The sequence below is a fragment of the Xiphophorus maculatus genome, chromosome 17, assembly GCF_002775205.1.
Source record: "Xiphophorus maculatus strain JP 163 A chromosome 17, X_maculatus-5.0-male, whole genome shotgun sequence".
NCBI classification, from domain to species: domain Eukaryota; kingdom Metazoa; phylum Chordata; class Actinopteri; order Cyprinodontiformes; family Poeciliidae; genus Xiphophorus; species Xiphophorus maculatus.
The window spans coordinates 18,515,453-18,539,401 of record NC_036459.1 but is presented as its reverse complement, the minus strand read 5'-3'; the positions used below and the strand labels follow the sequence as shown (position 1 = coordinate 18,539,401).

Below are 23,949 nucleotides of genomic sequence, written 5' to 3'. Positions count from 1 at the left end.
ATATTTGAACACCAATCAGACGGGAGACTGCTCTGCAAGCAGGAAGTACACTACAGTGCACAGCATTCTGGGTAAACATAACCAAAACAAAACCCGTCTTTCTAGTGTTAGCAGGAGAAACGAGAGGACAAAAGACAAGTCCTCCAACCACTAAAATCTGACACCACTCCAGTTTAGTTTACATTTCATGAAGAAGGAAGTTGCGGTCAGTGTCTTCTTCAGAGGTTTCTCCTTCATTTCCTTCAGTGGTCATTGGTGCAGCGCCACCACAGGTGAGGAGGGGAACAGGATGCTCAAAGGGCTTGGGTTATTTGGCACAGTGCAGTGTGAAAGAGAACCACAGCAGCTGAAAATATGAAAAAAATAAATAAAAATCATATGTTAGTCCCTAATTGAACCTAGTCTGACTATCAAGTGTGAAAACACCCTAAGTTCACATTTTCCCATTTATGAATAATTTCAAGACCTCTGTTTGAATCAACTTCTGCTCACTGCTGAGTGAATAAAATAATAGTCATCAGATTTTTTTGTACGTGTTGAGATGATGACCTTTTTTGAAAAAATTCAAAAAAGTTGTTGTTCAGTGGTTGTCTTTATTCACTCACTCTCAAATCATCGTTCTAGTACTTCTTCCTAATTTGTGTTTTCATATTGCATCACCTGGTTTCAAACTGTGTCACATTCTGTCAACCAAAGTATTAAATCAGAGCAGCTGAAGTTTTGAAGTGATTATTATTGTATTCAATTTATTTGCTCCTCACGATACCTTGAAGTATTGTACTGTATTGGAATAAATGCCATGCTGGCTGTAGAGCAAAGATGAGTGTTAAGAATTGTTTTGTAGTTTTGCATCTCCAGAAACTCCATCCATCCATCCATTTTCTGTTCACCCTTTGTCCCTAATGGGGTCGGGAGGGTTGCTGGTGCCTATCTCCAGCTACGTTCCAGGCGGGAGGCGGGGTCACCCTGGACAGGTCGCCAGTCTGTCGCAGGGCAACACAAAGACATACAGGACAAACAACCATTCACACACACACACACACTCATACCTAGGGAGAATTTAGATAGACCAATTAACCTAACAGTCATGTTTTTGGACTGTGGGAGGAAGCCGGAGTACCCGGAGAGAACCCACGCATGCACAGGGAGAACATGCAAACTCCATGCAGAAAGACCCTGGCCGGGAATCGAACCCAGGACCTTCTTGCTGCAAGGCAACAGTGCTACCAACTGCGCCACTGTGCAGCCATCTCCAGAAACTGCTGGATTTAAAAAAAAGAACAAAAAAAATCCCAACATGACTATAAAATGAACATGGACACCATTCAAATGTGGAGTTATTGTGAAAACTTAACAGCTTCTTGTGAAATCTTGGACTCAGCTGGTCAAGCTGTACATCATACAGAGCCTCAGTTTAAAATAACAGAATTAACACTTTACCACAACGTCCTACAGAGGAGGATTAGGGCCAACAAAAAAAAATACTTTTCTTTGTTGGGTGTTAAAGTTGTGGAGAATATTGGTTCTCGAACATCACCCAGAGCTTTGTTCAATCCATTATCTGGACATGGATAGAGGATGGACGTGCTGCTTGACCGTCCATGTCTGTCTACAGAAAAACTGTTCTTCATGCATTCCACCAATCCGGCCTTTAAGACGTAGTGGTGAGAAGAAACCCAATGTTGGAAGAAACCCACTGGAAGCCTGTATATGAAGACTTCTGTGCTGACTTTGCTATTGTTTCATGTCTATTTTCACTGAATTGGTCTTTTCTTCCTTCTTCAGGGCTTTGATAGCAGGACGAATGTAGGAAGTCATAATACCTCAGAAACATTTGGACAGCCCACTTCTGGTGGCTGTCAATGCTCCTGGGTAGTATTGGCTACAAATTGATTCTTCTATGTGTAAAGTTAGTATAAAGTAGATGAAACTACATCAACTTTTTGTTCAGCTGAAGCTGTGTTTACTCAGCTTCAGCTTGAACTGAATGTTTCCCAATCAAAGCCTGGTAGCCTGGGAATCGTCACTGTTTGGAACGGTGGAAAGGGAAACTGTGAACTTGTAAAGAAGTCTGAAGAATTCAGTTTTCTGGCTTAGATGTGAAATGCTGCGTGTCTAAGAAAACACTACACATTATCCAGTTTATGTTATATCTACTGTAAAACATGATGATGTCACAGTGGTATGAGTTGGCTCTGAGGGATCACATCTCATGGTAGCTCAATAAATCTACAAATGCAAATAGAATCGCCTAAAGTGAGCATGTAGTTTAATTACATATTGATAGGCTACAAAAAGTAGATTATTCTTTTGTGTTTTACTCAAATCTCACAGTTCTGTCGTTTCTGTCACTTCCTAGACATTTTGGCTTGTTGGTTGTGATTTGTTCTTTTTCATCCAAGGAATACACTTATTGGGTAAAAATAGGATTAGGGTTAGGATTTCACAAATATCATTGGCCGATGGTCAGGGTTTTTATTGTTTGCATGTTTACAACATACTTGAAAGACACATGAAATATGTTAAGCGCGTGTCAGACGCAAATGTTTCTCATTGTGATACTCATTACATAGATAAATCATCATTATGATGATTTTCCACATGTAGCTGATTTAAAATCGGAATATTATACCAGACCAATAAATAATATACAGTATTATATGTTACAAGAAAGTGGGTTTATGAAAAGTATGATAATGCCAACTTAAAGGTTATTTTCAAAAGGTACTTTTAATCTGACAAATGAGCCTCAACAGAATGCATATTCTTATTTATTGAATATGATTAGTAAATGTTTACTATTGATATGGTTTATTCATGTTAAAAAGCAGTTTCATTTGCTTAGGAAAGAAAATAAGAGTTTTTATCATTGCTAAATCAACGGTGTTTTTAATAAAGAAAAGTAATCAATATAGTTTTCCACCAGAACCATAGAAATATCTCACCTGTCAGCACATATGAGTCAGCAGATCAGACGCTGGTAATCAGTGACGGAGTAGAGGAAGTGTCAGTTTGATCTGGACTCTCCCTTCCTGGGTCTCGGCCTCATCTCATCGATGTGCACCCACTGCTCCGTTTGCTGTTTTAGGCTTAACTGTGCTGAGTGACCGCTCTATGTCCGACTTCTCCTTCTGCCTCGGTTTATTTGACTTTTCCCAGGTCTTAATAGATTGTAGAAACAATGCTTACTTATGAGTTTACTTTTAAAACATGGCCGGTGCTTGTGTTGGCCGCTCTTCAAACCTGTTTCTACCAACTGCTTTTATTGTTTTGCATCTTTGCCTTGTTGTAATTAAAAATAAGTGAAATTTTCCTTTAAAGCCTATGAAGCCTCTTTTGTTTTGAATTTTTATGTAATAGTCCACTGGAAGTGGACAGCTTCATTAACAGCTACTAAGAAAACACTTTTCTCTTGTGAAGGGGCCTTGTGGGGGAAAATGGTGCTATGCTGAAGTCCTTGGAACCATCTCGGGTCAGATAACGAGGCTTAACTCACCATGGAAACTGAGGACACTGTGTGTTTAGACTGTGGGTAGACAACTCTAGTAGTGCATGTTTTGAATGTTTATCAAAAGTTGTATTAATGTCTATTTCTCTCAGATTTTTAAGCACAAAAGACTTAAGCATAATTTGGAGTTAAGAACCATACATGGATTTACAGGAAAGGTTTGGAAATATAAGCCGGTCTAGCCACCATCTGCCACAATGAAACTAATGAAATCAGAAGTGTTTGATTAAGTATCATCTCTCTGAGGGGGATTCTACAGTAGCTCATCTTATAGTTTTGTTCCCTCCTGATTTGACTAAGAACTGAGTCAGACGAAGAGATTTGACTCTAGATGTGCAGGATACAATGACTTAGCAACATTCTTATAATTGATGTAATCATCCCAACTGAACAGGAGGTATCTCTTTAAAATGGGGTATTGCTGAAAACATAATTAGTTGTCTAAAATTTTGAGTGGCATTTTTGTGCTTTTCTTTTTTGTATACTGGTTTTCAAAAATTGTATGCTTCTCCTGCCTCAATCAATTTAGAACTTCAGTGTAAAGAGCTAAATCTGATGACAAAACATTATTCACCTGAAATGAAACTCTCCAATGTGTGACCGTTAAAAACAATATTCTCTGTTTTCTAGCAATTTTGATACTTTCACATATAAACATGTTGGGCAGCATGTAACCTTTACTGTAGCATCTGATCTGCAGGCCAGTTCTTTGGTGCTAGAACCATAAGTAGAAATAAACATCATCAACATCAACATTGAATATCAGGTTGTCCACTTAGAGAAGATAATCATTAATAGATAGATAATTAATGTTAGCTAGCATTGATGTGATTGGTTTGGTGTGAATCTGATCGGTGATGCAACTCTACTGTGACTTTTTTCTTTGCTTTTATTTTTAGGAAAGGAGCAAATCAAGTTAGAATTTTAGCTTTGGTTTTCCATACTCAGAAATGCCTCTGATTTAACCCCTGTCTCGTTGTCCTCTTCCTTTGAACAGATGGAATGAACTGCATGAACAAAGACCATGGCTGTGCTCACATCTGCAGGGAAGCTCCCTTCAAAAGCGGGGTGTCATGCGAGTGCCGGCCTGGTTTTGAGTTGGCCAAAAACCAGAAAGACTGCACATGTATGTATCACATCTGATCCTCATGCTGTGACAAAAAAAAAAATAGAATCATTACTTTTGTACTGCTGTAGCTTCTATGGTTCTAAGCTTCTGTCTCACAGAACTTCCCTCCCTCATGACTACCCCACTCAGCTCCTTCAGACTAGTAGCAGCAATTAGCAAACACTTGGTGGAACTGTGCATCAGCTCATTATAGGAGCTACTTCTCAGTTGAAAGCTGGTAAAATCGTTGTTAATGAGTTAATAGAGGAGCCATGAATTTTATAAAGATCAGAAGTTTTTAAAGATACACAGGCCCAAAATCAAGACTTTAAATTACAAAGTGAAATTTCTTTTAAGTCATGTTTGATACAGCATTTTTATAGTTAACATAGTTACTTGTGTATGCAGTAAAATTTCAAATGTGCTTTAAAATTATAATAAAGACAATATTCAATAGTAATTCATTTTGTTTAATATTCAACCCAAACATGCTGTGCAGATAATTCTCATTGTGTCATCACACATCAAGCAGATGAATACATAACTACGTAACTTCTTACGGCTACTTCCAGCAGGACTCCACATGGCATCAAAAATCTCAAATCATCTCAAAATTGTTTCCTGAACACAACAATGAGTTCACTGTACTCCAGTGGTCCCCACAGTGACCAGATCTCAGTCCAGTAGGGCCCCTCTCTGATGTGGTCGAACCATTGATTTGCATCATGGATGTGCAGCGGTGAAATCTGCAACAACTGAGCGATGTAAAGATGAACACTTCTAAGAAATGCTTCTGTTGAATTTATGCTACGAAGAATTACAGTAGATCTGAGGGGCAAAACGACCCAGCAGGGAGCTAGCATCATGCACCTAGCAACATGGCTAATGAGAGCTGTTTTTGTTTTGTTTGTTTTTTTCAAATTTTTTATATATACGTAAATATTTATATTTAGAAAGGAAAACCAAACATCTAGCAAAATGCATAGATTTACAATCAGTTGACTCTCCATTTTGTTTCCAGTTCCACTGAGCAATAAATCTTTAACTGCTTTCTTTATTAGCCTGTTTTTCTTGCGTTTACATAGTGGTAGAAAAGATTGAGCCGTTCTGGTGATAAACATCAGTAACAGGCACGATTAACAGCTTCCAGTAGGGCTTCAGAGGTAAAATATGAGGGTGGACATTTAATTCCAAAACCATTTGAGCATATCAACCCAAACTGAAGGTGCTGAAGGATTCAGTAGTGGGATTTCACAACTCTTTACAGCTCAGTTGTTTTTTCTCACTTCTCATTCAGTGTGTGCAGCCATGGAATGCAGGGCCGCTGTTTTTGACAGGGGGAAAGTAAGCTTTTAATTGCACTTTATTTGGCATATCTTTTTCTCCGCTCACAGAGTGTGAGCACTGCAGAAGTCTCTGTAAAGCTATAATGTGTTCTCCGCTGTGGTAATATTTCACTAGCAGTAAAAGCTGCAGTGCAGTGTTGGTCTGTTGAGCATGACGGAACATAACAGCAGTAAACAACTTTAAAAAAGACATTAAGGGTGTTTTCACACCTGATAGTCTGGTAGACTGGGTTTGATTGGGGACCAAAATTGCAACATTTGTTACATTTTCAGCTGCTGCAGTTCTCTTTCGCACTTCACTGTGTCAAATGATCCAGTACTTTTGAGCAACATGTTCCCCCACTCGCCTGTGGGGGTGCTGCAGCAGTCATGAAAATGTCTGAAGAAGACACTGAGCAACTTCCTTCTTCACAAAATGTTAACAGAACTGAAGTGGTGTCAGATTTTAATGGTTGTAGGATTTCTCTGTGGGATAAGTGTACAAGCCATTTCTCGCACTAGTGCTAGACTCACGTGTTTGTTTTGGTTGTCTTTACCCAGAATGCCCTGTGCTGTAGTTCACTTCCTGCTTTTGGAGCGGTATCCAGTCCGTTTAACATTTACATTTACACTTGAACCACATCAGAGTTGTTTTGGTCAGCATCAGAGTTTGATGCTGACTTTTGGACTTTCTTGACAAACAAACTGGAGTTTGATTAAAGCAGACTAAACAGGGCTGGTGTGAATGCACCCATTTTGTGCTTCCAAACAATCAGCATCCCCTTCTGCTTTCTCTCAGCTCAACTTTATCTTCGAGTTAGAGTTGATCTTTTCATCAGCTACAACCTGCTTCCTATTTGCTGCTGAAGAAAGGCATGCCCACAGCTCGACGTTGCCACCACCGTGTTTCAGTGTGGGGATGGTTGGTTCAGGGTGATGTGGAGTTCAGGTTTTCTGTGTCCCTTACATTGTTTGTAGCAAACTTCAAACTGACACTTTACCCTCTATCTTCCTGACTTTATTCACAGTTACAGAAAGAGATGTCGATATTAAGTTGAACATGACATTTATGATAGAGAGACCTTTAGATATTTAGTCTGCAAATTGGCAAAGATAGGTAAAACTGGACATAATTCTGACTAAGAAATGGGAGCAAAGAGCTTCCAATATAGTCATTTTTTGGTATGTGTAGAATATGCTTCAACAGACTCTAGTCGTACGCACACACCACCTTGGCCAGAACGTTTGTATTTGCTTGTTTCTGGTACACCCATAAAGTGACAAACAACAGCAATGGAAGACAAAGACGTTTCTGGCTTGGCCTATCAGTGAAGCTGTTCCAGCCTAAAATAGCATCTTAATGCTAAACATGCAGCAGCAGCAGCACAGCCGTCTCCAATGCTAATGTCAGTGGCTACAGTCAATATTTATGAAGAAATTCCATGAATGATCAGGAGTTCATGAAACTCTGGAAAGATGAATGGACAGAATAACACTTTGCTCCAATCTAATGACTGAAGAATCAAAATATCAGATTTAAAAACAACAAATATCTTTGTTATTGAGCTCAGCTGTCTGTTTATTCAATAATTTACCTGCTAAGAGGTCTTTTGAATTGAACATGTTTCTTATTTGGTCAATAAATGCGTTTTGATTGAAATGCGATTAGTTGCGATTAATTAATTACAGACCCCGAGATTTACTCGATTAAAAAATTTGAATGGACTCCCGCTACTAGCATAAATATCACCTAAATCTGATTGAGTGACATAATATGTTCAGACTTTCTCTCAGTTCAGCTGTTGCTGCACACTTAGAACGTTTGTAAGAATGGACAGAAACAGTGATGAAGGAGAGATGCATGTGGAGCTTAACCAACCAAGAAATGCACAGTTCACTTGATTACCCACTGATGTCCTCCAGCTGCTCTTGGCTGACTCCACTTTATTTAATATGATTGTATTTAAATGTTGATGCAAAAGAACTGAAAACTCACTGAACCCTTTGGTTCTTGCTTGACTTTTTTTTTTTTTTTTTACATCATTCTATTGTTTGCCATAAATGTCAAATATATATTTTTTTCTTTTTAGAAAAGTCAGAAACCTTGTATCTCCAAAACTGAAACTTTTCCAGAACCTTTATGAATATAAATTCTTACTGTTTGGTCAAAATTAGAGTTTTTTGTTTGATAATGCGTCAGTGAAACTCTACACAGGTGTGATCAGTGGTGTTGATTTTCACAAGAAAACAAAAATTAAACACAATGTCATTTCTTCTCAGAGCAAAATGTAACATTTAAATTTGTCCTTTCTTTAGTGACTTGTAACTATGGAAACGGAGGGTGCCAGCACACATGTGAAGATACGGACACAGGGCCGGTTTGTGGCTGCCACCAAAAGTACGCCCTGCATTCAGACAGCAAGACCTGCATCGGTGAGTCACAGCCATCATGGCCTCCCGAATGATGTAACCTCATGACTTTAAATGAGCAGATCAGCTTCCAAGTTTACAAAGGTTCTCACGTTAGCCTGGTATCATAGCATTTCAATTTCTAACTCAATTTCCACAGTGAAAACAAAGAGAATCAGCAAATAAGTAAAACATTCTGAACATTTATTAAGTGAATGTTGCCAATTAACACAGTAAAAACAGCACAGATGGAACACAGTGCTGCTGCTTGTTAAGCTCCAGTTCCTGACTTATGCTTGTTTTAAATCTCACCCTGAAACCTGAGCTGCTTTGGTTTTTCAAGCTGATTTCATGAACATTTATTAGTGTGACTTTTTATCCAAACATATTGCTCTATAAATGTTGGGCTGATTTTTACTGTGGTTGTCATTCTTAAGCTTTTACCTGGAACTTTAATCAACTTTGAGTTTGTTTTTATTTAATAGCTAGTTTGGATACTACTGAGCCGTTTGGATAGCTAGCTTGCTGCACACACATTTCCTCAGTAAAACTGACCTCACAAGTGAAGTTGTCTTAAAGCTGCAGTAGTTAACTTTTATAAAAACATTTTTTTACGCATTTGCTAAAACTGTCACTACATCCTGACAGAGTAATATGAGACAGATAATCTGTGAAAAAAATCTAGCTCCTCTGTCTCCTCCTTGCGGTCCTACTGCTATGTGTAGAAATACACCAAACAACCAATCGGAGCCAGAAGGCGGGTCTTATCGCTGCCAATAATGCCGGTGTAGCACTGAGGAGACAGAGGAGACAATAGAAGACATTAATTTGTCTTCCAAAGGGATAGTTCCGATATTTGAATATATTAGTTATATTTGTTCCAGAATAAACTTTTTCATTTTCCCTTTATAACTGGTTGAAGATTAATGAAATGTTCCAGGTAAGTGAGGATGTTCTTCCTTACCTCTTTCTTCACTTCCTCCCTGCTGATACAGGCTTGTGAAGCCTGAATGGGGTCTGCAGTGCCTGTAACAGATTGTCATGTGTTTTAGCGGCAAATGCTTGCAAATTGTGGAGGATTAATGGCACTACCACTTATTTCGGAATTTTAGATTTTGTAACCTCATGATTTGCTCTATACAATATTTTTTTCTAACATTGAGTGTACAAAACCATAGAACTGTTATTACATTAAACACAGTCATTAAACCAAGATGAACACAAAATGGAAATGTTGAGTATAAAAAATGATAAGTACACCTGAAGATTCAAGAGTCGATTGATCCACCTTTAGTAACTCTGACATAATTTCTCACTTCACTATGAAGGTATTCATGCCCTCTGTTTGCTCCTACAGTTCTTCGTTCATTGAAGTTTGAATACTTCTCTTCACGCCTCGATTCTTTTGTCTTCAGTCTTCAGACATTCCGCTGCAGATTTTCTGTGCTTTCAGTCATTGTTCCTTTTCACAATCTTTGCAGTTTGGGCGATACCATGGCAGATGACTTCACTTTTAACTGTAGAGCATTTGAGTGTTAAGAGGAGTTTATGATGCAAAATGACCACAAGTCTGCAATCATCCAAAGCAACCATAATCATTTCCTTTTTACCATCTTGTTGTACTTTTCACCAAATATTAGGCATTGGCTTATGGTGAAGCAACTATTCTTCAGTCTCGCCTGTCCAAACGACATTGCTCCAAAAGTCCTGGGATCCATTCAGATGGAACTTTGCAAACTTAAGTCATGCTGTCATATTCTTTTTCAAATATAGAGTATTTTGCTTTGCAATCCTTCCAAACAAGCAATACTAATTTTGTCTTGTATTTACTGTACCAACATCAGCTTGAACATTTAAAACGCTAATAGACAACTGTAAAGACTGACATAACACCCTTGGTATTGTTTGCTCTTTCTCTATGTCTGACCTTAGAGTGGATTTGTTGTGTAATCCTGGAAGGATTGTGACAGCTACCTTAAATGTTTTCCACTTGTGAATAAAATTTCTTCCAGTAAAGCTGTAGACAAGAAATTGTTTCCCTTACCCCTTCCCAGAATGTTGAGCAGCAATGATTGCTTCTCTTATTTTCTTTCCATTCTGGCATTATGTTAAAATACTCATGTATGGTCCAGACCACCAAACTGCCAAAACTTCTCTTGTTTTTAGGGCAACAGTTACTGATGTTAGAAAATCTACTGAAGTAAAGGACACTTGACTACCAGGCCAATCAGTGAACAGAAGAAGCTGTGAATGATGGTGTTAGTTTTCTGCTCTGTTTTAGAATTGTAATCTTCCTGTAGTTTTAGCGATGGCAGCGGAGGAAGTGAACGAAACCGCTCAGTCCGTGTTGATCACACTCGCAACTATTAAATTAACATTGTCAGCCGCCTGGCTCTGATCAGCTCCTCTCTCATTGCAGTGGAGGTTGGTTGTTTACAGCACACCTAATTTTTTCTCACACACAGCATTTCCATTTTGGGTTTGTTTTTATTCAGTATTTAGAGTGTGGGAACTATTGTGATTTTTTTCTTGCATTTTTATGCTAAACAACACATTTCTTGATAGACATTTATGACATTTTTTCAACTGCAATTTTATGCTTATTTATGGACAGATTGAATTGTCAGATGCAATTCTGCAGTCATGCATTCCCCCATCTTCTGCACTCCTGTGTGCTAGAAGTGTCGAATCACCTGTTCAAGACATGTACAATTTTTAAAACTGTGTGGCGTTTCCATGGCGTCTAACCATAGTCATGGCTTAAGAGAGGGCAGCTGGTATGGGCAATTTTACGTCCTGTTCCAACAGCAGAAACAGCTGACCAGTCACGTGAAGTAAATGTTTGCTTCAGAACTTATTTGGCATATGTGTTTCCGTCTCTCTTTGTTGTATTAACAATTTCTCAGAAAAACCATAACCCATCTCTGGAGAACTTTTTAGCAAAACCGAGGAAGCTATTTTGAATGTCGATGTTTCCATCAACATTTTTCGATGCGATATTTCAAAAATACCCATAAAAAATGTTGATGGAAACACAACTAACGATAGAGAACATACTCTCTTCAAGGTTTTACATCAAAATTTATGTATCAGAATTGCCCCTTCACAGACCAGACTTAAGTGATTGTGGCAAAACTTGACGTTGCACAGATGTTCGCCATGAAATTGGCCTCAGCTTCTGCTATTTTGCAAAGAATGGGCAAGAATTTCCCACTTCCAAAGCTGATAGAAACATATCTAGAAAGACTGTTACTGTAGTGAAGGAAGGACTTCAACACAAATGTCAGATTTGAACAATTATGCACTACTTTGTGCTGGACCATCACATAAAATTGAAATAAATTCATAAAAGTTTGTGGTTATACCATAGCAAAACATGAATAAGTACAGGGATCATGAATACTTCTCTTAGTATGTCTGTATGTTGACTCATTAAAGCAATGTTTATTAAGCTAAAGCTGAACAAAAGAAAACATCTGCGGTACTCTGTTGTACAGATGACAGAAAATATCAAATACATTTCGCACTATAAGAATTCAACATTTTTGTGCAACACAAATTGAAGTTTAACCAGCCATACACAGGAAAACACAAGGACATCCCTTTGTCTTTATATCTTCTGTCTCTCACAGTTTGTCTTTGGCCCTCACCACTGCAGCCCCTGGCTGGGAGGCAGTGGGATATGACTGCTGCTAACCCTTTTTCTTTTCAGCTCATTAAGGAAGTGGAGCAACACATCTACGGAAGTCTGCAGTACGGAGGAAAGGCGCGGGAAACCTTGCTCTGACTCCCAGTGTTTGATGTCTGTCGTTCCTCACCATGTCTCTCTCTTCCTATCTCTTTCTTCATATTTTAATGAAAGAAGAGCCTCTCGGTAGTCCCAGGGACCCCTTAGCTCTTTGGACCCACCTAAACCCCCAACCCTGTATTACACTCTCTACACAGATTCTGTCCCTCTGCTCCCTCTTTTGCTTCCTGCTTCCTGGTGATAGTACCTGATTGCCTGTCTTGTCTGAACATTCATGTGACAACCAATTCAGGGGTAGAAGGACTATTTCTCAGGACATAAACCTGGGTTGGGGGGTCAGGGGCCTCATCTCAGAATCTGTGGCCAAACAGACATCTCAATTGCAGCCTGATCTTAGATTTAGCAAGCCTTACCTTACATCCCATTGACCCCATCATTTGCCATCTCCACGCAAGAACTGTAGCAACCAACTGATAAGCAACTGCCAACTCAAAGATGGCGTTCATGCCTCCTTCCCTTCTACCGGCAACGCATAGCTGAACAGAGAGGCAGGGGCTTGCACTGTACACCAATGTCATAATTTGCCATTCCTACTGCATGTGTCCACTGCCATTTGTGACACCATTCATTTGGTTCCCTCTTTTACTAATCCATACATTTGTTGCTTGCCTTGTTAACCAGCTGTACTGGAGTCCCTGCACTGCATTTTTATTGATTCCCTTGTTTCTTTCTCCCTTTTTTTACCATTTGCCTTTTTAAATGCATATTTAAAGTAGAATTTTATTGTTGGTGTTTCGTTTAATGCATTGGTTTTACCATTGTTCTTGCTAGCTGTAGTAAAGTGGTTCAACTCTTTGTTCCAACTCATCCTGCATTCAGCAGGGAAAATAAGTATTAAACACAGCAACAGTTGTTTTTGGGGTTTTTTTGGGCTATTGACGTAAAATTCACATAATTTCTCAACTCAGGTGCTCCATGCATTTAACCCCTTAACCTGCACCGGAATGCCCACGTGTCGTTTTTCAATTGTATTTTCCGAGGGTGAGATTTATGGGTTTAAACTCTGCCCATGTCCATTGTGATGTTTTTATTGGGCAGACAAGAGCCCCCGCCCCCCCACCTTTGATTGACACTGCATTTGACCAATAATGTGGCTTTTTCCGAGCCAATAATATCCAGAGAGCGATTTGAGCTCACTTTGACATGCCTGTATTCTTTCTGGAATATTTCTGACTGGTCAACTCAGAAACTAAATCTAAAGCCACCGATGTGTAGCCAACATGTGTCCTGTCATAAGGATATAAGACACCTTGGGGTTTGTTTTGACATAAATCCACCAGCTGCATACGTAACCACGCATAATTTGTGCGCCTTGGTGCATCAAAGTCAGGCTCTGTGTGCCCTCATGCGTAACGGTGTTTACGGGACTTTTTCTCACCGACGGAGAGACACATTGTCAGAACGTGTCAAAACTCGATGTGTTTCTTCAGCAGAACTTCACAAGTCACAGGAGTGGATGATTATGGCCATAAGAGTGCTGACACGTTTTGGATTTGAGAATACTGGAAAGTTTTAGTCGTCCACTGCTACAGTCAGAGCAAGGGGGGCTAAAGCATACCGAAGAGCGAGAATTGGGGGCCGAGGGAATGACGGTACGGGAGGAACAGGGGGCTTTCGAAGAAGAAGGAGAGAAGGTGGGGGGGCAGACTGGGTGGGTGGGTGGGGGGGCTAGCATATTGTTAGAAGGGAGGGGGGGGGGGGGGCGAAAGAGAGAAGTTGAGGGGGGAGGGGCTAGCGTATCGTTAGAGGGTGGGGGGGGGGGTCTAGTCGGGGGTTAGCGTACCTTTAGAAGGGCGGGGGGGCGAAGAAGGAGGAGGATCCGGGGGAGTCAAAGGGGGAAGATGGACGGACGGATGGGGGTAGATCAGGGGTGGGCAATCCTGGTCCTCGAGGGCCGGTGTCCTGCAACTCTTAGATGTCTACCTGGTCCAACACACTTGAATCCAACAGCTGAATCACCTCCCAAGTGCAATCAAGATTTCCAGAGTCCTGCTAATGACCTCATTATTTGACTCAGGTGTGTTGAAGTAGAGATACATCTAAACGTAGCAGGAGACCGGCCCTCGAGGCCTGGAGTTGCCCACCCCTGGGGTAGATGGACAGATGGGGGCGGATGAATGGACAGCATATTGTAAGAAGGGGGAGGAGGTCTGACTGTACACTAACCCCCCCTTCCCACCCAGATATGCTATTTAACTTATATTATTATAAGTAATTTCCACTATCAGTAATATTGTGTCTACCAGAGGATTCCTCTGGTCATTATCTTTCATTAGAGCCTCATTGATGACTGTATGTTGAAGCACTGAGGAGTTACAGTCATTAGAAGTTTGTATATCAGATGTTGTCCAAGTGTGCCATTTGGAAACTCCAAATGGCACACTTGGACAACATCTGTACATCCTTATAAATAAACATGTCCAAAATGACATTTCTTTTTTGTACTATTTTGATCAATCTTGAAATTCACGAGCAGAATACTTTATTCTACAGATTTATTGTATTTCCCAGTCCATACATTCAACACTCAATGTGCACTTACAAGAAATAAAAATGAAAAATCTGGTTGAAACAACATTTTTCAATTTCTTTTGTGTTACAAACATAATAGCTACAAACTACTTACAGTTAAATTATTTTTGACTGCAGAAATAGAAAATTTAGCTTGTCATCTTCATAAAGAGACTAAACTTTTGCACGTACTCCAAATTGTTCAAGAACAGCAGCTGATTTAATTTGGGTATACCTTTTCAGACGTTTTTGGTGATTTGGGGGGCGAGGGTTAAGGGGTTAATAGATCCACACAAATGAGTCTAGAAAATTAAATTATATAAAGTGGAATAAAGAGGGGACGAATACTAGACACTCTCCCTGATATTTATTCAAAGTCATTTTCTCTATGGCAGACACCTGCAGTAAGGGATGCTGTCAGCTGACAGAGGAGTCCTGCCAGTCCTTTTCGGCCTGTGAAACTCTGGAAGCAGCTGCAAGAGGATTGTGGCTCAGGTGGTTGTCAAGGCCCAAATGTGGGTGTGGGAGGAGCTTGGTGAGGTGACGGAGAACAACTTGGTCTAGCATCCAGCATCTCAGGAGGGGAAAGTACAGATCATCAAACCCTTTGTGGGAATGGTGTGCTGCAAACCTCGACTTGGAATGTCAGGAGAGGATGGGAAGGACACTTTGACGACCTCCTCAACGACCTCCTCAATCCCACCAGTACTTCTTCCACTGAGAAAGCAGAGACTTCGGCTCAGTCTCTCCGATCTCTGGTGCTGAAGTCACAGAGGTAGTTAAAAAGCTTCTCAGTGGCACTTGGTCTTTATTGCTGGCAGTTGGTCAGACTTGTTTGTGATGAAAGTTGGACTCCGCCAAAATTACCCTTTGTCACCAATTCTGTTCATAACCTTGATTAACAGAATTGTTAGGGGCAACCAAAGGGTTGAGGAGGACATTGGGTCATTAGATTATGATCTACAGCTTTCACTGGAGCAGTTCACAGTCAAGTGTGAAAGGATTGGGATGAGAATTACCACTTCCAGCCCCAGGACCATGATTTTCAGCGGGTTAGGGATGAGATCCTGTCCCAAGTGGAGGCCTCAGGGTCGTGTTCACAAATGAGGGGAAAATGGAGTGGGAGGTCAACATACAGATTGTTGCAATGTTTGTGGTAACTTGAGTGCTGTACCTGTCTGGTGTGGTGAATTACCAGTTGAGCTACATTTCTACTCTCATCTGTGGTCAGAAGCTCTGGATAGTGACCGAAAGAACGAGATTGCAGATTGAAGTGGCTGAAACGAGTTTCCCCCACAGGTTGTCGGGGCTCCTTCTTAAGAATAGGATGTGAGGTTTGGCCATCCAGGGGAGACTCAGAGAGGAGTCGCTCTTCCTTTATATCAATTAGAGTCAGTTGAGGTGATTCAAGCATCTGGTTATGTTGCCTCCTGGATGCCTCCCTGGTGAGGTGTTCCAGGCCATGTCCCACCATGAGGAGACCAAGGATATGTTGGAGAGTCTATGTTTCTCTGCTGGTGAGGAACTTCTTGGGCTTCCCCTAAAGGAGCTGTCCCAACCGGCTGGGGAGATATAAGTCTGGGCCCCTCTTCCCCTACAATCTGTCCCCAGATTAAGCACACGACAATCTGTGGATGGATACGATAATGGATCTCTTCTATGGCGAAACTAGTTTCATGCATGGATTGTGATCCATCTTGAAGACCAGTTGAGAGTCACTGTGATTTTTGACATTTGGTTCTTTCCAATTGAACTCAACTCAGTGACTGACTGAGTCCTTTCACCAGCTTTACTTTCCATCACTGCCTGTGTGGTTAAGGTCGTTTTCAATTGAAAGTCTACATTATTTTCATCTTCACATTCTTATCAAGAATGTCGTAAATTTCTAAATTCATCCTTGCTTCAGTTATATTAAGCCTGCCACACCATGATGTTCTCATCTTCAAACTTTCTAAAGCCTTTTGTGAAGCTCTTTGTCTCGATACTTAGAGGATGAATTAGTGCTGATCTTTTTGTATGTGTGGGTAACTCAAGTTGCTACCAAACATCTGGTGTGAATTTCACTTCAACAGCCCAGTTACAGTTATATTTACTATGAAAAACATTGGTGTTTTCAATACTTATTTTCCCCGCTGTGGGTCCCTAAATGAACTTACCTTTCTACTGGCCTACAACCATCTCCTAGTCCCACAGACTGCTGGGACTTTTCCCTTCCAGGCCTTTTGCACACACACACACACACACACACACACACACACCCCGACACACACACACACACACACACACCCTTACATTTTATCTCCCTCTCTGACAGATTTTTTTTTTCACACACTCCAGCCAGCAGACACTCAAAAGCTGGTATGTACCAGCTTTTGATTCAACAATCACACATTCACACAACCGGATTTCACCCAGTTAGCCGAGCTCCAGAAAGCCTCCATTCATTGCTGAGTGTGCTTCAGAGAATCCTTCACTTGCACTGGAGAAAAAGGTAGCAAGGTGGGGCGAGAGGAATGGAACGGACATTAATTGTACCCAGTGGCTGGCCCCTTTATCCCCCCCAACTCCATAAGACATCAAAGGCCTTTCTCCTTGGAGCAAGTGGCGCTCATTCATAGACTGATGCTAATTCAGGCCTTAATGATTGAAGCCCAGTTAAAAGCTGGCTCTTTCTCCAAGCCCCGTCATCCAATGCAGGGATGCATGCCACTTTAGTCACAATCAGTCCGCTTACTCTGATTTGCACTGTTGCCATTTTTCCTCCACTGCTGCAGTCCAGCTTTTGGGAATGTGGTTTATCAAGCATTGACTGCTAGGTGATTTGATCTATAGACAAACAGGCAACCAGCACTGCCCCAGACCACCTGCCTTTCTTTTATTTAAAAATGTTTCTGAGTCTCTATGCATGCCATCCATCCAAATTTTTTCAGTGTACACCCGTCATATACCCCTCCATGTTCCCCCCATTGTAAAGTCAAGATGAGACTTCAAACTTTCTTCTTCTTCCCCCCTGTGTGTTCTTCAGTCCCTCTGTCATCTTATCATTTCTCTGCTCTCGGAGCGTCTTCTCTGTACTAATTGCCCTGTCACGCATCGCTCTTGTGCTCTTTCTCGCATCATCATGCAATTTTCCGTGCCCATCTCCTCGCTCTCGTTCAAAGCAGCTTCTCTCGGAAATGTCGGACACATTTTCCTCTTTTTTTTCTCCCTTCCTTTTCTTACATGTTAAAATGAGGAAACGATTGCCTGAAAAAATGTGTGGCTGTGTGTTATGGAACATTTAAACACCATCGCCAACAGCAAGGTCACGATCTGAATCAAAATCCAAATGTTCACCCCCAACCGATGCCTTCCAAAAAAATTTATAAAAAATGTTAAAGCCCGGAACCTTCTTCTTCCCCTCTCCACCGTTTTGCCTTCCTACTGCTTCATTAAGCTACTGATCCTGGTCAGTTTCATTATTTTATTTTTATTTATTTTTTGCTGCAGGGGATTGATGACTGTTTGGGGATTAACACTCTAACAGGGATTTTGGTGCCTCTTCATCGCTTCTTGCTTCTTGGCTTTGGTTTTAGTTTTTTCTCTTTTTTTTGCTCAGACGCCAAAGTTAGGGCTGAAGGTCTGGTCAATTGGGCTTCTCATTAACCTGCTGCTCACTGTTTGTCCCCTTGTCACTTGTGTTTTAGAGAAAGATGAGGCTGCAATTGAGAGCTCTGAGTTCAATGCCACGTCAGTAGCTGATGTGGACAAGCGGGTGAAACGGCGGCTACATATGGGTAACTCTTTTCTTCCTCTTTCTATGTGTTGCCATGCCGCTTGTGCTTGTATCCCCCCCACACCCTCCCGAGTTCACATCTCTCTGTTTCCCTCTCGTTCTCCTCTTTTCTATCTTTATTTTGTTCAAGAGGATTTTTGTAAACCCCCTGGTGCACGCTGTGTCCACCCAAGAGTCCCCCATTGAACACAACTGTAATTAAAACTGTTTGTGAAGAAAGACTAAAACAGACCGTTATCTTTTTGCAATCCCATTTTGCCTTAGTTACCAAAGTTTTGGTAGACTAATGGTTTCCCAGTCACTAACACAACACCTTACTGCAAATGTTCTTTGCTGTTTTCTTTTGCAGTAATTTCCAACTTCCCACAATAGAAAAACACAAGCCCACTAACTTAACTTGGTTTATGTGGTGGTTATTTAGTGGGCATTATTGAAAAAAAAAATCCTTAAAGCCTAGCAGTTGAAAAGGAAAACAAAAAGCTGCTTTCAAGAATATGTGGCCTTCAGAAATTTCAGCTGGTGGGCTGCTACTGGAAGGATAGTAACCTTTCTGGTCTGCACTCTGGGAAATGACAGAAATTAGAGGATTTAGAGTATGGTAACCGAACATGATTTTAAAAAAAAGAGTCATCTAAGAAATATCCTGTCATCACTCAAATTTGCAAGTTGAAACTGACATGCAGGTTAAGGAGCTTCAGACAATTTTTTTTGCTTTTTAATCTTTAACCAAACATTAAAAAAATCGAACTTGTGTAATAATTTCTTACAAGTACAAGTATTTAAATATGCATAAATTCTTATCTATGGATGCAGAAACATGAAATTCGTTGACATTTTGCCCTACAACGCAATACAATTGAATCACAAGTACACATTCTGATATACATGCACAACATTTATATACCATGTTGTATATCAGAGAACTGATGCACAAATCATCAGTTCTCTGCCATTTTACTTTACAAGGTTCCAAAACTCGATTCTCAACTAGTACAAAACATATAAATGACTGGAATTTATGCCCTTATGTTAATGACAGTTTAGATACAAACCAGTTTAAACACTGTCAGTGGTCCTAGATTGGTTAAAGCTTTAGTCACTAATGACACTATGGTGACATTTGCTTTGGATCTGCTCATCTGCAGCAAGCTAAGACTATTTTGAAGATTTATTTTTGTTTGTGTATTTTATAGTATAAAAAACTGATCAAAGGTAAACTTAGTTCTGTAAACTGGGAGAATTCAATTTGTTAGTTTTTTTTTTGGTTGGTTTTGTGACAAGCATAGTTATCAAAGGATGTGGACCAGGCAACATGTGGATGGAATACACTGAGATTAGTTCCTTTGTGTCACAGTTTATGATTTATGAAACTTTAAATTATTTGTGAGAACAACTCTTCCTGCTTCCAGAAGGGAGACTTTACGTTTTCTCAAAATTTTAGTCAAAATGTGGCCTTGTTATTATGAACTGGATGCATTGCAACCACCAGTTTTAGAGTCTGTGTATCAGTGTATTGATACAAGACATAATTTCTCATCTTGTCTCATGTGTCGGTTGAATTGTTACACCCTTACTTCAAAGTATGGTTTATAACACTCTCAGTGAAGCTTCCCCACCAGTTTTGATGCTAAACCTCTAGCATCAACTGCATTCACAGATTTTGTTTCCACCAGCGAATCGCAGTGTTCACCATCTTTAAAACATTTCCATCTTGGCACCAACTGGGTCAGATGAAGGGACTTCTGCTGGGTAGGGATCCATGGAGAACAACAATCACTTCAAATGTTAATCGCCAAGTTTCGGATTTGCTAAATGAATAGTTGCTGTTAGGCTAATGTGAGCCTAATTTTTTTTTCATCTATTGTCTGTTTTAATTTGAATAAAATTGGTAAAGTTGGAGTAATGCCAGGTTCACAGGACAGGATATTGAAATTGTCGGTCAATTTTTGAAATGTGGGAGACCACACGCATGACAATAACAGTCCTAGTTTTAACAGGTTTGGTCGTACAGTGTGTGATGTCGAGCCAAATTCATTCACCAACATTCAGATGCCAAACCACAAATCTCGCGAAACCTCTCGAGACTAAACGGGAGTTCAGAGTAAACAAACATGCCGATATTTGTGGATTATGTCTAAAGACAAAAGAAAAACAATACGAAGGTACAACATCTACCAGACTTTCTGCTGTGCCATGACAGTTGTTTTGTCATGTCACATTCAGCAGCCTGCGTTCTCACGTGTCCTCGGGGAACACCACACGCACTTTGCAACATCGGGCAGAGAACATAACATTAAAAGTTGGGAAAAAAAAGAAAACAAAACAAAACAGTAAATTATGCAAAATTGAAGAGCAGGTGAAGAATGTTGCAGGTCAAGAAGAAGTGGTCAGTTTGTCCAACAGCAGCCTGCCTGACCCTGCCTGACACACACTAGAAAAACAGGAGGGAAGACGTCCGACCTTGTGGATGGCTTTGTAGGAGTACTTTGACGATGAAAACATCATGTTTTCAGATTTATTTTGTTTTTGTAAGGCACTCTGAAAATGTAATAAATTACATAAAATTATTTACCATTCTATTCAAGTGTCACAAAAAATTACATCTGTCACAAGCTCTAGTCAGTGTAATGATCACCCAATGAATTTGGAAAGACATTTACTTACTTCTCTTTTGATTAATCCTGTGGAGAAGTATTTTGTGATCCTGTGTGGAGATATGTATCTAAATGTCTTATCCATATCACACCAGACTAAATAATTGGGAGGTCAACATTTGTACTTTTTTTTTGCTTGAAATAGAGATGTTGTAATCTTGCAACACACCATACTACAGGAATAATACGCAGCATATCTACATAGATAGTTCAGGATAGCCAAACCAGTCTAACTATAGGCTTTATCAAAAAGGAAAGTTTCAATCCTAGTATTGAAAGTAGACAGGGTGTCTGCCTCAGACTAAAACTGCTTGATAACTAAAGGATCTCCCTCCCATTCTACTGCCAGAACCTCCAGGAACCAACAGTAAACCTGCAGTCAGTCTTAAATTCTGTTCTGGATTCAATGTACAGAGGAAGCTAAAGTAAGAGTACTATGATCTCTCTTATTGATTTTCACCAGAACTCTTGCTGCAGCATTTTGGATCAGGTGCAGGCTTTTATCTGAATTTTTCTCAACTTCCTGATAGTAAAGACTTACAGTAGTCCAGCCTTGAAGTGACCAGTGTTTCAGCATCAGGAACTCCTCCTGATTATTCATGGAACCTCTTGAATAATCAGGAATGTTTTTTAGAATGTGGACGCTGACGTTATGATGTCAACGTCCACATTCCACATTTGGGGTCATGCTGCTGCTACATGTTTAGCATTGAGATGCTATTTTAGGCTTGAATAGCTTCACAATAATTTTTTCCAGAAATTGTTTTTAATCTTTTTTTTTTTTTTTTTTTAAGCAACCAAAAAACCCCCAGTGAGCCAAGAGAAGCAGCTTCATCATCTATCACTGTTGTTTGTCACTGGTGCGTCAAATTTACAGGCATACCAGAAACACACTAACACAAAAGTTACAGTTCGGGTGTTTTGTAATTAAAAAAAAAAGAAAGAAAGAGAAACAATTAATTACAATTAAATGTTTTACGTGTTATAATCTATGTAAATAATTAATCAAAATTAACGTGTTAAAGTTAGTGTCACCTGTAGTCATGGGGACAGTGTGGTTCAGGGTGGCTGAGTACAGCTCACATCCAGCCAGTGAAGAACAGGCAGTGACTGAGATGGTAGACCCTCTCCCATCACCTTTGTCTACCGCGGTTCAGAGACCTCCACCTCCACAATGTCTGATGTTGTCTGAAACTTTCCTGTGAATTTGGAATCCAATTCAGAACTTCTGCCCAACAACAATGCCAACTTAATAAAAACACTTACAGCATGAGGGCTTGACAAGGATAAAAAATCGGAGCCTGTTGAAATGCATCATGGGAGCATAAAAGAAAGAGCCTTTACTCCAGACAGGCCCTTAACGAGACAGAGGTAGGACATCTTCCTGTCCAGTTTGAGACACTGCTGAATAGACACACATTTAATTCAAGAGTTTGGTACGTTTCTGATAATAAAAATTAAAACATTTTTTTATCTGTTCACACACATACCCCACCTGCCTCCCCCCGCACTCCTCCAAAGGCTATGGTCCATTTCAAACCCAGTCTCAGACTCTAAGACATATGCTGTTAGAGAGTCTTGGAAAAGGAGGCTGAGGGTGGTGTGAGAGGCTTGTCCAGCACATCAATCAGGCCAGGCGGTTTGTCTCTGTTCCTATGCTCAGCTTGGCCCTGGGGCTTGGCTGGGCGTGGCCCACAGAGAGGGGGCTCTGCAGGACTCAGCTTACCTCAGCTAATGATAGGGCCCACTGTACTCAGTATAAATCACTTTGACCCATAAACACCACCTACACACACAAGAAATCCACACGTTCACATTTACTCTCACATAGAAAGTCTTATTGATTATGTACACTTGTTCGGGCATGTCGACCCACGACACGGTACAGACTGACTCGCACACGCACACGCCCACACACACGCAAACAGTTGTCAGAAACCTGAGTTGGAAAGTGGAAAGGGGACAGGGTGGTGCTAATACCCTACAGCACCTAGCAGACAGGCTGCCTACATGATGGAGTGCCTTTCCTTCCTCCTTTTGCAATATCTTTCTCCAGCCTATCATCTAGGAATCCCGTTGCCTTTATTTGGGATAAGTTTGACATTTAAGCTAGGTCACCAATCTGAGCTGTGACAGATAAAAAACACACAAACTATAAATTGGTAATCCAGGGGGACTGATGTGAGAGGATATCCTGGGGTTGCATGAGCAAAAACATCTTTAACATCTATCGTGGCTTACTTGTGGTGCATATTTGGTTCTATGCTTCTGCATTAACTCCTAACAACGGATATGTTTACAACCTGAGAGCATTTTTCTCCTTCCCGGTTTTAATGAATTTAAGCACATGCCTTCTTGACATTTTAATTGAACAGTGCCAAAGATTTGGGAAACATCGCCAAATAACACGTTCCTGTTATTCCGCAACAGCCCTCTAAATTCCAAAAGATCATCCTAGGGGGTATTGGATTTGGAAACTAGATTTTGGGATTGTATGTTTTGAATCTGACAGTTGATGAGAAAATTCCAAACTTCTGTTCAAACCGGGATTTTCTCTTGAATAAATGAAGTGAAGCCCACCAAAAGCAGAGCAGTTACTAAGGAAAACCTCTTTATAAAGGCATAGCTTTAATTAATCCCTTTCAACAAACATGAGTCAATGTCAAATTTCAGCCTCCTCAGCGATTCCCGAGGCCCGTTGGGTAGGGGTTGACTGAGCTTTGCTAAAGCAACAGTAGCTTAGTAGCTAAGCTAGAGTTACCATGAGCTTGTGTTTGCTTTAGGCAATATTCACAAGTCCCAGCAAACATTATCTCTGCCATGTACAAGGACAGTTTTTCACGAGAGGTCC

At 40.4% G+C, this 23,949-nt stretch overlaps 1 protein-coding gene across 2 annotated transcripts in view; it reads left to right on the top strand.

Moving 5' to 3' along the window:
• LOC102236672 (signal peptide, CUB and EGF-like domain-containing protein 1) overlaps positions 1 to 23,949 on the top strand; it is a 113,239-nt gene that overhangs the window by 40,719 nt on the left and 48,571 nt on the right. Inside the window, exons 5-7 of one of the 2 annotated variants that reach the window (XM_023350160.1) lie at positions 4,506 to 4,634; positions 8,258 to 8,374; positions 18,356 to 18,445. In XM_023350160.1, coding sequence (XP_023205928.1) covers positions 4,506 to 4,634; positions 8,258 to 8,374; positions 18,356 to 18,445 — 336 coding nt within the window. The remainder of the gene's footprint in view (positions 1 to 4,505; positions 4,635 to 8,257; positions 8,375 to 18,355; positions 18,446 to 23,949) is intronic. The other variant, XM_023350161.1, reaches the window with a different exon arrangement.